The 14,391-nt window shown below is 46.5% G+C and overlaps 1 protein-coding gene, 1 long non-coding RNA gene and 1 pseudogene across 3 annotated transcripts in view; 1 reads left to right on the top strand and 2 right to left on the bottom strand.

The window, feature by feature from the left end:
- The window catches only part of ERGIC3 (ERGIC and golgi 3), a 30,419-nt gene extending 26,815 nt beyond the window's left edge, over positions 1-3,604 (top strand). For both annotated transcript variants that reach the window (XM_041720179.2, XM_041720180.2), the window contains one exon: positions 1,306-3,604. In XM_041720179.2, coding sequence (XP_041576113.1) covers positions 1,306-1,385 — 80 coding nt within the window. In that variant the 3' untranslated portion in view covers positions 1,386-3,604. The remainder of the gene's footprint in view (positions 1-1,305) is intronic.
- Positions 3,605-3,917: 313 nt separating this feature from the next.
- On the bottom strand, positions 3,918-6,560 carry LOC115497954 (CMP-N-acetylneuraminate-beta-galactosamide-alpha-2,3-sialyltransferase 2-like; annotated as a pseudogene).
- A 4,174-nt stretch (positions 6,561-10,734) lies between these two features.
- On the bottom strand, positions 10,735-14,226 carry LOC140680382 (uncharacterized). The gene is made up of 2 exons (XR_012051579.1): positions 13,568-14,226; positions 10,735-10,945 (listed from the first exon to the last, which is right to left on the bottom strand). It is a non-coding gene; the product is annotated as an uncharacterized lncRNA (long non-coding RNA).
- Positions 14,227-14,391: the final 165 nt, after the last annotated feature.

Genomic DNA, 14,391 nt, shown 5'->3' on the forward strand with positions numbered 1-14,391 from the left:
TCTCTTCTTCTAACAGGGACAAAATGAAAGTAAATGGCCTCAAGTTGCACCAGGGGAGGTTTAGATTGGATATTAAAAAAAAAAAAAAAATTGTCATGGAAAGGGTTGTCCATGGCACAAGCTGCCCAGGGCAGTGGTAGAGTCACCCTCCCTGGAGGAATCTAAAAGACATGTAAATGTGACACTTAAGGACATGGTTTAGTGGTGGGCTTGGCAGTGCTGGGGGCAATTGGATCCTATGACCTTAGAAGTCTTTTCCAACCTAGAGGATTCTATGCTATTCTAATGTCACCTCAGTGTTCATGTAACAGTATCAAATTGATTCCACAAGTAGAGATAATTTCAGGGCAAAACAACCACACAAGAGTTATCTGAAGCATGATAGACCAAATATTATTAATATAATATTAATTTATTAATATATTATGTAGTAATATATATAATAATTATACATATAATTACTATATTATATAGTAATAAACAGAAGATTCAATTTCCATTGTAGCTGCAATGCTTTGTATCATATTGAAACGTCATTGTATACAGCCAAGTAATCATTTACTTATTCCTTTGATTGAGGTTTCAAATAAAAAGAAAATATGAAGCTTTATAAAATTTAATCATTGAAAAATGGCTCCCTAGCAATCTTGGTGTTCCTTCCCTGGCAGGAGCTCAAGGTTCCTGTCCTGTGAAAACCTTGGTTGTATGTGGTTTGTGGTACAGTAGACCATTCTGACTTTTTCTGTGGTAACAAACAAACAGTGAATTAATAGGCTTCTGCAGGGCTGGAGAGGTTTGAGGAAAATACTGCAGAAAGAATTAAAGTCAGTGGTTTGTATTACTTTGTGTCTGGTGGGTGTACATTGCCATCCCCATTAAAGGGCATCCACCAAGAGCAGCATATGGTACTTTTAAGGTTGCTGTGACATGAGCAGGAAATGGGAAACATGACCTTTTCAAGATGAGTCAAGGCAACAAGTGTCATAAAGCTCTCCGCATCAGCTTCCTCTCCAAACTCTTCTCAGTCATCAGTAAACACACATGACACAGCCTGTTTTTTATTTCTGGAAAAGGGATCTTTTCTAGGGAAGCATGATCACCTCTGTCCTGCAAGATGGGTCTTGTCTGTCCTGAGGAGATGAGGACTTTACTGTTCTGAGCAGCAACAGCAGCAGCAGAACCTTTTTCTTTCTGGTGGACCTGGAATTCCTTTCCTCTGATAGCAGGGTTTTTGTTTTCTATACTTGGGAGTTGTTCTCTCTTTGAGGCATGTCTGACTTCATCCATTTGTTTTTTTCCTTTTAGTTGCCGGTTTCATTGACTCCTTGATATATCACTCAGCACGTGCCATCCAGAAGAAAATTGAACTTGGGAAGACAACATAAATAAGCAATACCATAAACCTATTTAAAAACAAAATAAAACAAAACAAAAACAGACAAAACAAAACAAAAGAACCCCTCCAAGGAGAACTGAACAGGCTCTTTGAAACACAAGTGATCTTCTGAAAGTGGACAGGAGAAGAGATTTGGAACTTCCAGATGGCCCTAACCACTTATGTCACTGTACCCTCATTCTTTGGCCTCAGTTTGTGGATATAACAACTTGAACCTTGCTGCTATAAAGATTAGCTATCATATCTGGCTCTGCAGACCCTACTGTCATAGTGGTTTTGTGTCAGTCCATGTTCCTCCAGTTCTATACCCCTTCCCAACAAAGATGCTAGAGATACTGCATTCTGTTTGCCTCTAGGAATAATGTACTTTATTGTCAAGAGACCTCTAATGGATTGAAGTTGCTATCAAATAAGCTTTCTACCAACACCATCAGGGATTTTTAATTTTTCCATAAAATGTTTCTAGGTGTGCTGATGCTATATGTCAGACATCCGTAAAAATGTGCTGAATCCTATCTATTGCCTTCCAGCCATCTTGGGCTGCATGGGGAGCTTAAGCATTTGGGATGTGCTTTCTGCCTGAGGGAGCTCCCGATTGTTCTTCTTATGAAAGATAAAAGTTAATGTTTCAGGAAAAAAAAAGTGTCCGGAATTTTAATTGATTTTTTAATTTGATTTTTTTTTTCATCTCCCCTTGGTATATATTTTCAATTAAAGTTCATCCTCTCTTGTTCTAGTCAGACATATGGAGGAATAATTAAATTATTTGAACTAATCTTGATAATGAATTGGAAATAAAAATTAAAAGACATATCGCATTGTGGCAAAGTATGTAGAGATTGTGATGATGATGGGGCTTTTTTATGTTAAATCATTACACAAGTGAGTAAAGTGCTTGCTATCTAAAACTATATTGGGAGAAATTTGAAAATAATGAGGAAAAAAAATTTGAATTCTTGGCTTATTTGACGTAAACCAGATTGATTACTCTTAAATCTCAGATATAGATTTGCTTTGGTATGACTCTAATATTGGTCCAAGCAATTAGAAAGGCACAGGATCAGATACTGCAGAAAGCAAGCTGTTTTTAATGTATTTTAAAGCAGGTTTTGCTAGATGGTTGGGTTTTTTAATTAGTTGAACTTACCTATAAACCAGGGAGTCTAAAAACTGCTGTTTTTCAGCTGGGGAGAGAAGCAATTTGTGGTGTGGGTAAGGAGAATGATTACCTTCAAGCAAGAATGTTGAAAAGCGGGTTTGTTTAAAATGTATTTTTACAAGGATATTTATTGAATCCAGTGGGTCAGGATCACATAGTACTACTACAGCATGAGGAACAGAATGTAGTATCTGTTTCATCAGGATCAAAAAGTGACCTGAACAACTTCAATTGCTTATCAGTGCATTTCAGCTTCGTAACTAAATTTATAGGAATAATAGGAGAGAGAAGATGAAAGGAAATAATGCAGCAAGAGTTTAACCCACAGCAAAACAGTTACCACTGTTTCCTATCAGTGATAACTGATAGGCTTGTCCTTAATAGGAAAGCCAATTGCTTCTAAACTGGAAAAGCATTGGCGATTATTACCCAGAGTAGACCTGAGCAGCTAAAGAAGGGTGAAGGGAAGGTGAAGGTGCAATACTTGTACTCATCATGGGAAACTGGAAATAGTGGAGAGAAGAAATTGAAGACAAAGAAATGGAGATTGTATCTGGAGTACAGAAAATTAATGAAGCTAATAGTTAAGTAATACAGGCTTCTGCTGTCACTAGGAAGGATATGAGTCCAAGAGTTTAATAGATGATTTTAATAGACTGAAAGCCCAAGTGACTAAGCCCAAGTGATAAAGCTGACTCTGAATCAAGGATGTTATTGATTGAAAGTGATAAAAGACATCCTGCTAACCCTGCTCTGGAGGACAAAAGTCTGTGGGGAGCTCAGTCCCTAGGGTCTGCAGTCTTGTTCTGCAGGGAAGTCATGTTCTGCAGGAGTGCCATTTCAAAGCTGTAAGGGGTCAGAAAGCAAAGGAAATGGTGGTTCATGTGTTTTCAAAGTTTATTCAATATGAGATAATTTCAAATTTATTTGATTCTCTTGTCTTCTGTCACCATGTTTGATTTTTTCCCTTCTTACTCTTCCTTGATGCAATTTAAAAAATATTCCCTTAGTTAAAGACTGTAAAAATAAATAAAAATTTAGTAAAAGACTGGGCAGGGTGAGAAGAGCATCTTCTTTTCCTATGAACAACTACAAACCTCCCCCCAAAAGCCATCTGTGGGTGGAAATGCCAGCTCTGTCATGTGAACAGCCAGATCAGAGCAGCTGCTGTCCACCACTGGCTTCACAGCCCTGCAGCTCACAGGCTCCATGCCCACTTCCAGCTCCAGCATCTCCCCTTTGTCCCTCCCAGCCAGCATGTGCCCACCCTATATCCAGCTAAACACAACATCATCGCTGCCATGGGAGAATGGCACCCACAGTACCCAGCTGGTAGGACCAGCACAATGTGTACCAAAACCCTGCAAATTGCAGGGCCTGTGAACCCAGGTGGTGGGGTGGAACAGCAAGCTAAAGAGCCAGGACAGCTGCTGGCAGTGTGCTTTGGCCCATTCCTGGCCAAACAGCCTGACCCCATTTTTTTGGAAATGCATCACTTGTAGAATACAATCTTACCTTCATGTACCCGTCTCTCGGTGAGGCTGAATTCAACATCAGTGTCATGGACTCTTGTCCTGCAAAAGGCTCTAGACCAGTGATTTTTTTTCCCAGTAGTGTTGCCAGTTCCCTTCACTGCTCCAAAGCCAAACACGGAGACCTGTGCACTTGCCAGCAAGAGCCAATGCTGTGTGGACACTGGGACATCCTACAAGCGTATAGACAAGCAGTGCAAGGGGAGGTACAGTGGCAGTGTCTGGTACCACTGGCTGTTGTCACCTGCTGGCAGGTGTGCAAGGCAAAGAGCAGGGCTGTGAAGCCAGTGGAGGGGTATCACTCATGATGCTGTGTCCAGTTGTCATGGATGTACTTGAGGAAAGCTAGGCTCAGGATCAATACCTGGGTGGGGAGGTATTTCTTTGCAGAGGGTATCTGTTGTCTCCCAGCACCCAGCCTAGTGCCATCTCCCACCCCTTGAGCTGGCCCAGTAGCATCCCCTGGCGTGGCTGTAGGAAGGAACGCATCAAGTGCATAGTCCCACTGTGGGCACAGCTGCCATCCCACTCATAGAAGTATGGTACTGCAGGTTGCCTGAACCCTGTGGGGACAGGTCAATGCCCAACTACCTCAAAGTGCAGGGCAGAGGGATGCCCAGTACCCTTTGTGCCATCAGGAATAGTGCCAGGTCTCCAGTGAGGCACTAGAATCCCCAGACCACACTGCACCATCCGCAGGATTTCCAGCACAAAAGACACCACCCCCCAATGCTGAGTGTGAGTTCTTTAGTGAAGAAGGTGCTGGTCACCCCCTGCAGGTGCAGAGGTTTGAAGGGGTTGTGGATAAGTTGGGACATCGGGCCTTAGGTTCACTGCACTCTCTGGATACATGAATGTCACTGTAGAGATGGACAAGAGACTTCTTCATGCACAATCAGCCAATCTTAATTGTTCACATTTCTTTATTGTTCACAGTATTTATCATATTTATCACAGTTCTAAAGGCATCATATTTAATTCAAATTGGTAACTTACTGCAAATCAGTTCATTGGTCAGTAGTTGCTAGTGTATGTGTCCATCAAAAACTTTCCTCTCTTAATGTTTACATTCTTGTTTCATGGGTGCTGAATTATTCTCATGGTTAGAGCCTCTATTTTCACACGTGCAATTCCTTTCTCACAGTAACTTGGTAAAATAGCTGTTAGCTGCACCCAGCTGATGCAGCAGGCCTAATCTATAATTTTACAGGCTCTTACTCTATAAGGCTTTACCTATATACAACACATGAAGTGATGAGTTGTTCTCATGCCAACATCCAGCTCAAAGCCAGTGATCTTTGCTCTATTCATCCTAAAGGACAGCAGAATGGTATGTCCCAAAACAAATGAACATGTTCCCAGGCTCTTGGTCCCACCAGACAGGGACAGCAGGTCACCCTAGCCAGTGGCAAAGAGTGGATATGGGTGACATGAGGCCTGTGTGTCCCAGGATGTAGGGCTCCAAAGAGCAGGGTCAGCCAGCCACCTTCTTCACAGGGTTGGTGTTGTCAGATTTCAACAGCATGGACAGGAGCTGTCCATGGGGCATGCTAGGGTTCTTGGAAGACGGGGGGAGACCAAGTCCCTTTAGGTCACCCACCTCAGCACCCAGTCATGATTGTCAATTAGCAGCCCATGACTGGACCCTTTCAGCTGCTCCAAGTTCCCCACCACTGCACAAGTCCTGCAGTGAGATGGGTCCCAACCATCAGCTGTCATGGCCCAGGGGACATTGAAAAGCTGTTGAATTATGGCTTGGAGCTGGATACCACTCAGGGGACCCTGCAGGGTCTAGGGAAGCAAGCACAGTGACATGCAGCATTAGCACCTCCACCAGTAACCCAAAGGGAGACAGAGCCCCATTTCTCCTAGCAGAGACCTGGGAAAGGACAGAAAAAACAGATGGGATATTAGGAAAAGGGTGCAAAACAGCCCAGGGGACAAGGTATGAAGTGGAGGAAGGATTGAGCTGGGATCTCTGCGTCCCTCTGTCCCCATCATATCTGTTCTTGGCCCTACCACCACTGTGAACACATTCAGGGAGCCTGGGAAGACCAACAAACTCCTGCCCATTGCCTCACTTACCAGCCACCACTGAACCACATCTCAGGAGAGCTTGTAGTCTGCACCCCTCAGAAGAGGCCCTGTGCCTGCCTGGTAGCGGGCATTGAACCATGCAGAGCTGTTGGTAGGGGTGGTGCAGTGGGCAGTAGGGGTGTGGAGGGAGAAGGGAACCCAACAGACAGGACCGATGCCATCTGTGAGGGCTCGGAAATATTGCCACAGCAGCAGGCACAGGGCCAGCACCACCTTTGTGTGCCTCTGTAACAGCGTCCCATGTGCCACTTGCAGTGACATGTCACAAAGACCAGTGGCAGTGGCGCTACAGGATGCCTTCTCACCCACCCTCTCTGCCCAGCCTCCCGGACACCCATTGGATGCTCACCCACCCTGAGGGAACTGAAATAGCCCAATATTAACTTCCTTTTCTAACTGTTCAATGATGTTATTGCTGTGTTCTGCTGTTGCCACTGTCACCAGTTGTGCAGTTCTGGCCTGAACTGGGCTATTCAGCCAGGGCTGAACAGACAGGGCTAGCTGGCAGCATGTGCTGTACAAGAAACTTCTCTTTGCCTGTAACACACTTAGGGTCTGTAAACTGACCTGCGAACTAGCAAGAAAGCATCATCACCCTGGCTAGAGGTCAAACACCACCTTCCCTATCCAAAGTGGTGTACATTCACCTACGAAGTGCACAATGAGCCTTCCTCCCCATGCATGAAGAGAAGCTGGGGCAGGGGAGTCCCACAACCTCTCTGCCCTGCTGAGCCCATGCAGCTCCCACCCTAGCAGTCCTGGGGTTCTGCAGCTTCAAGGGCATTAAATCCTTGCCAGGAAGAACATCTGTTCTCTATCAATAAAGTTCTTATATAGCCTAAGGTCAGAGGGAAAAGGGTTTTCCATTCCTCACGGAATTCATGAAGTGCTCAGTGACTTAGGACTTGGCTTCTGTGGCCCAAGGCAAGAGCGAAGAGCCGAGCTTCCCAGGCAGCCTTCATCCCAGGGTCAGAAGAGAACACAGCTAGTTTGTGGAGGTGTCCCCTCTGTACTAGAAAATCCCTCATGTTCTCACAGTAGCACCCTGTGCCTCCCTCAGTTGCTATGTGTCAGCACTAGCTCCATTTCTCCATAGAAACCATTTTCTGCAGCTCCTGAAGAACAGAGCCCTAATGGACATCCCTGCTCACCATGGTGTCTAACTCACATCTGTACTCAGATCTGACCCCTGGAACATGTCCCAGACAGCAAAACTGCTGTCCCAGGGGTCCAGGCAACCAGCAGAGATGGGAAACAGAACAGAATGGGATAATCTGCATGATCCTAGGTGGCTGAAGCAGGGACTGCCTGCTGTCCCTTCTAAAAGCCAAGGAACCATCACCCCATATTAAAGGGGGAAGCACGAGCCATCACCAGTGCAACTGGAAACCCAGATGTGGGTTCTCCCAAGCAGGAAGCTATGAAATGCCAGCTCTTCTTCCCACAAGGTGGCTACCAGAGCACCCACACTTTCCCTGCTGGCAGTCGCTAGTCCCTATGACTTAATCTTTTGTACTCTTGCAAGCACCCACTCCACTGAGCACTAACGGGTGAAGGTGATGCTTCTGGGCTTGGTAGCCTCTCTAGTACTTGTTGCAAGTGCAGCAACTGCAAAGGGAAGAGGAAATGTTGCACTGTGCTATGGGGGAGAACTGTGGGTGGTACAGTGAGGTCAGAGCTGCTGCCCCTGCTTCAGTACCTGTCACTCTGGCATTCCGGCACAGCCTCTCCATGCAGCCCAGAAGCTGAATGCCCCAGTCAGGTTCCTAAGGCCAAATCAGGAATTTAATGAAGAAGTACAAGAAGTTCCTCTGGGTGGGAGAAGCTGCCTCTGTGTCTCCTGCTGGGATGGCTCACTGACACCAGCAATGCACAGCTCTAAACAGCCTTGTACACCCAGCACCTCGCCAGGACTCTTGCACACCTGGATGTAATTTTGGCTCAGAGAGGACAGAGCACTGTGAAATGTAGTATGCCATCTCCTGGGAGTTTGAGAGAGGGATCCAGAAGATGCCTCCTTCTGATGGAGCATCCTTACAGAGCCAGCTGATTCTTTGCACTAGGCCCCAGGCATGTGCAGGTGCACCATATGGGGTCCCAGTTTCCCAGGGCAGGTCTGCTCAGGGAGACATCAGTGCTGCTCACCATAATCTCAAGACCAAGCAAGGTGTCCCTAAGGAAAGGGGTCTGCCTTTGCAGTGTCCTCGGGGAGAAAGGTGTCTACTGCAGCCCAGAGAAGCAGGGCCAGTGTAGACACTGCACCCTTCTCCATGTCCAAAATTTCACCCTGTGACCTGCTAAAAACCTGGAATTATAAACAACACAAGGATAGCATTCCCAGCATGTAGCAGGGAGATGTCAACGCCAAGGAATTACAGCACTACTGAAAAGAGAAACTGCTAGGGCCAACATCAATTCAGGTCAAAACCAAAGGAGATTAGTACTGGCAGATGTGGGAGGTGAGCTGATTCTGGCCTCTGGCCAAACTACTCTTCTGAGGAAGGAGGGGTGATAATTCCAAGCATGGCCAGAACATGGATCTGGCTCCTGGAGGCATCAGTGTGGGCCAGACTGTTCTGCTGTGCTGGGTCAGATATGCAGATGGGGTCCATGACTTTCAGGCACAACAACAATCAGGCTGGTCATCTCACACCTTTCATCACAGGTGGACAACACCAACATCAGGCAACACAGTGTAATCTGGTTCTTCACCATGGTATGGTGCGAGCAACAAACACACCATCAGTCTGGGAGCCAGAAAGCGAAGGGACTTTGGTGTCGCTGTTGAGGCAGGACGGAAATGAGAAGACTGACTCAGAAGGCTGCTGAAAGTAAAAATTCCTGTTTACTCAAATGCACTGCTCTTTTATACAGAGCTTCATGAGGACCAATTCCATTGGTCCTGAAGTGGAAACAACTACACCATTGGTGCAGAGTGCTTGACAAACAGTGATAGAACTTAACTATAAATTATAAACAATGTGAACAAGAGAGATAAATAATTATTTACATTCTTTTCCAACTCTTTCCCAAGCTTCTGCCTGGCTATAAACTCTCAGTTTCTCTCTTTGATTGAATCTGAGACCCACAAATTTGGACAGAGTGTAGAGCAGCAGCAGGGGAAGAGGACATGGCCAGGAAGCAGAAGGACATAGCATGGAGGCTCGGATATGAAGCATGTTATGAGGAGGCGGGAGATATGCAGCTCCAAGGCGCTCCAAGACCTGCCAGCATCAGGGTGCAGCAGCCTATGCCTGTGCATCATATGCTTGGCACCTTTCATCACCGCCATGCTTCCCATACTGCTGAGATCTGCTGGGATGAGGATGGTTCCTCAATGCACCCAGAGGCTCCAGCTGTCCAGACATCCATCCTGGACACCCTGGGGCTGCTCCTGGCAGCATTCACACATTTGTCAAAGATCTGTGCTGTGAAAGACCCTGCCTCAGCCCTCAGTCTGCTAGCCTGCCTGGGCATCTGAGAGCTGTCCTCTCTTCAACCCATGGTGTGGGACCAATACTAGGTACAACAAACATCTCCCCATTTGCTCTTGTCCTCAGCCAACAGGTACCTGTCACCTGATGTTACGGGTTCAGGAGGATGCCCATGCACAAAAAACTCAATACACAATCAGAATAGCAAAGCAAGTCAATTTTATTTGTTGTGTTAGCAATAAATACATACTGACCCCTGGATATTAGAGAAGGCACCAAGCAGGAGAAGGAGATAGAGCATGGCTCCTGAGTGGGAGAGGTAGGAGAGCAGATAAATTCTTTGGAAAAGCTGTGGTCCTACTAAGCATCATGTGCAACTCTCAGAAGAAATCTATCCTCTTACAACCTTGGTTGAAAGACCTCCACTGGAATCACATCATGTCAGGGCCTGTCTGTGCAGATGACAGGAAACCTGGTGTGCCGCTGTGCCAATCTGAAGCACCCTGGCTTCACCTGCCCGGCAGAGGCACAGTCAGCTGTGGGGGTCACTACCCTTTGTCTCGAGGAGAGTCGGGGAGCGGCTAAGGCAGGGAGTCACACTGTCTGCCTTGTTTGGAGGAGAGGCGGCATCTGAGGAAGTAATGAGGGAGCTGACTCAAGGCTGGGGAAACAGTCTCAGGTTTAATCCAGGCTCCGGGGAGCTACCAATTACAGAATATCCAATAGCCAAAAGCACCCTTAAGGCTTTTGCAACATCTTAAATACCAGGGCAGTAACAGGGGGAAGGGAAGCCCATTGACCAATGGGGGGATTTGGGGGAGTGGAAGGTGAAAGGATAGACAGATACAAAAACCAATGGGGAAAATGTAAGGGCGGGACCCCGAGCCCCCATCCAATCCCTCGAGGTCCAGGGTAGAAGATTCAGGAAGAATAGGATGGGGAGTCGAGTGATGGACAAGGTACCAGGGAGGGGAGGGAGAAGTGACGCATTGTCAGGGAGATTGGCACTGAGGGAACGGCAGGAAAACTCGGGGTGGAACCACTGGGAGAAAATGGGGGGTGAAGGGGTAACCCATTACAGAACTGTTTCAGAAATATAAAAGCACAATACAACACTTGTGCACCAGCAACCATGCTGAGAACAATTCATGGATTTATTTTCTCATTTAGTGTATGTCAGCCCAACACCAAACACAGATGCACACTTATGACCCCAAGTTGTCCCAGTGTAGTCCTTGCTGCTGTACTACTCAGGAGGAAGGGCACGAATTGCTGAACCAGGATCACCATACAAAAAAACAGGTTGTCCCCCAGCTCCAGAAAGCAGCTAAAAAACACAAGCATCAGAGAGAGTAGTGTGAAAAATGCATATTTTATGATTGGCTCTTTGCAAATGTTACAATGAATATTATATGTGTAATGTTAGAAAGTTATGCTGTATTAATTCTCTTAAGTGTTATGAACGGGCAAGGAGACCAGCTCCTTTTTAATGCCTTTATTAGAGTGACCAGCTCTGGGTGGAGGGCCCGAGGGGTCGCGCACACCGCCGCTGCTCCCTTTGGCGACACAGAGGAGGAGGTAGTCAGTTTTGCTGTGCAGCAGAACTGGGGCTTCCATCCTCATGGGAGTGCCTGGGAAGACGCTTTTGGGCTCGTCGACTAGGGTTTTTGCTCTCGGTTGGCTCTACTTAGGTTAGGGCGACGCTTTGGAGTTGATTTTGCAGCGCTGGTAAGGCAGAGGGACTTCTTCCCGATGGCCAAAGTCAGTTTGTTGTTCAGGTCTTAAGTTGGCTTGTTTTCTTTAGGGGTTTTTCCGAGTTTCTGGTCACAGTCCTTAATTTGCATATTCTCGGAGGTGCTCCAGTCGCCATTTTGGGGAGCAGCAGAGGTGTTACCCGGTGGTCGCAACATGGATAACAAGTACAGTGAAGGGGCACAACATAGAGAGATATAAGGGAGAAATCAATGGGGATTTAACAGGTAATAACAGTCTAAATTAACACATTTAACCTTAAATTCCTTAACTAATGAACTTGTTCATAACATTAAGTAGTGTGTTAAATATAGTTTTAGGTTACAACATAATGTTAAAATAGATACTATGTATGTGGGGAAGTTTTTTTTTAGGAGTGAGATACTCGCTTTGAGGAAGACCTAAATCTTCCAAAGGAGAGGAATTTATGGCTTCTTATCAGAAGAAGCTAATTTCTTCAGGCCTTGCTCAGACTCGAACACACCAGGGGATTAAAGGAAACAGTTGACATACAACAGACAGAGTTTCTTGTTTAGAATAGAATGTATGCATAACCATAAAGGATGTATGAATATGCAACAAGTGTATTGGTTTAAGGGTGATTCCTTTGTTCACAAGTCATGCTTTTCGTGACTTGGTGTCTGAGAGCATCTGGACATCCGTAATTATTTGCTTTTTATTGTCTTGCAATTGTCCTAACTCTAAACTTTATTACTCTAATTGTATTACTATTTTTATAACCATTTTATTATTATTAAACTTTTAAAATTTTAAAAACCAAGTGATTGGCGTTTTTCACAATTATGGTTGCAGAGGATAGTTAATAACCTCTCTGCCGGTGCCTTAGGAGACTCAGAGTGAAGAGACCTGTCTTGCCCTGGTTAGGCAGCTTCGCTCTGTTCCCCTGGTGTAACCAACAGACACAGGTTTTGATCCAGGGACAAAAGGAGACAATAAAACAAAGAAAAGGGAAAGGATTCCCTAAAACTTAGCCCCTAAGATTAACGTGTATACGAAGAACAAAGACCCAAGGAAAGAGGATAGCTGAGTATTTGTTGGGATGGGGTGGATTAAGGGGGGATGAATGCATGTGAATGAGAGGTGAGCTGGTTATCCCAGACTTGCCAAGTGATTGTGAAGTCTCCCATGCTGTGTTTCCGTCTTTTTCACAAGAAAAGCGGCGAATAAGGAGACTAAGCAAGTGAAAATAAGAGTGAGAGAACCCCCCTGGGGAAACTGGGACTGGGTCTCCGGGAAGAAGTGGGACACCTTGGTGGGGGGGATAGAAAATTTTAAAAAAATTATAAAAAGAGGGTTTTCTTGACATAATTAATTGGGCAATTAAAAGGCAAAAAGAGGGCATAATTAATTGGGGAAAAATAAAATGGTAAAAAGAGAGGGTCTTCCTTGGAGGGGCATAAATTTGCTGGGTTGAGGGATTAACATCCTAAGAGAACTCAAGAGTTTCCGGATTGAAGGATATCCAAGAGAATCTGGGGTTACGGCTGGATTGAGGGATATGCAAGAACACTGGAACTGGCCAGTAACACCTAAAAGTGTAATAGGTGTGTTAAAATTCTGCAGAATGGGGGGACATCCAGGATTAATGGAGACACATCCTGGATGAAACCTGCTTGGTTGATGGATAAGGGTTACATTCCAAGAGCACTCAGAATAAATGTAGATATGTAATATAAATAGTTTGAAAGTAAAAAGTACCTCGTTGTTGTATGTAAGAGTGAGTGAAAAATAAAAGTAAGTGAGCGTGAGCAAATGAAGGTATATATAACACTATTGTGAAGTCAAGAAGTATGAATGAAAGGCTTGAGGGTGTCAATGTGTGTGAGAGTGAGAGATAAAGGTGAGTAAATGTAGATGAATGGAAGTATATGTAATGTAGATTGTTTATTTTGAGCTTTATTTCCTTGGAGGGAGGTGGATTGTGTTGAATGATATAGTGTTAAATGATATTGTGAGAAAAAGGACTTTTAGTGTAGTTGAAAGAAGGTGGTATTCAGGTTGTTAGAGAAAGTGGAAAACAAAGGCATGGAATGACTAGATAAGATTTTGGAAAATGGGACAGAAAACGAGTAAAAAAAAAAGACAAAGGGAAAGAAAAGGGAGGGGGAAAGAGGAAAAGAAAAGGAGTGGGATCCTTCACAGGTTTTGCCCCCTCCGTTCCCGTTCGCGCCCGCACCACTCGCGGCCGAGTCCCGGGCCCCAGCTCGCTGCCCGCTTCGGCTCCGCCTGTCCCGGTCCCGGCGCTTGTCCCAAGTCACGGTGAGCCGCTCGCTTCTGTTCTGCCTGCCCCGGTCCCGGCGCCTGTCCCGGTCCCTGCTCCGCCGCCCGCAGCCTCTGGGCCCGGCCCCGTCCCGCTGCTCGCGGCTGCCCGGCCGGCCCCGGCCCCGGCCCGCCCGGCTGCTCCTGCCGGGCTCCCGCCGCTCCGCCCGGCCCGGCCTGGAGCGCTCCTCCCGCGGCTGATTTCTCTGCCCCAGCCCCGGCGGCTTTGCCCGTCCCGGCTGCGCTGGGCACCGCCGCTGCTGCTTTGCCTCTGCTGGGCACCACCGGCCCAGCCGCCCTTCACCGCGTGCGGGCCGAGCTCGCTCCCGGCTGGGACCCCCGGCACTGCCCCTCCTGTGGCGGTGCCGGCAGCACACCCTGCCCGTGCTCCGCCTTTGCAGGACCAGGGCTTGGCGCTGGGCCCTGCCCTCACCCCTTCCTGCCCGCAGCTCCGTTCCCGGGAACCGCAGCCCCAGCTCCGAGAAACTCTTTCTGTCTGGAGGACGCCCCTTATAGGAACACAGGGAATTCAGTTAGGAGGCAACATTCTCCGGACTTCCTCACAGCACGGGAGAAAGGCTATAGAAAGAGACCGGGATAAAGAAATGGATCTATTTCAACTAAGAGAGGTCCCGATAGGAGGAGATGGCACTGGGTTTGTGAATGCTCCTTGGACTTCTTCTGGGGTCAGGAATTTTAAAAAGGAAATCAAAGGGATTTTGGAGGATCCCATAAGCACTG

The sequence above is a fragment of the Taeniopygia guttata genome, chromosome 20, assembly GCF_048771995.1.
Source record: "Taeniopygia guttata chromosome 20, bTaeGut7.mat, whole genome shotgun sequence".
NCBI lineage: Eukaryota > Metazoa > Chordata > Aves > Passeriformes > Estrildidae > Taeniopygia > Taeniopygia guttata.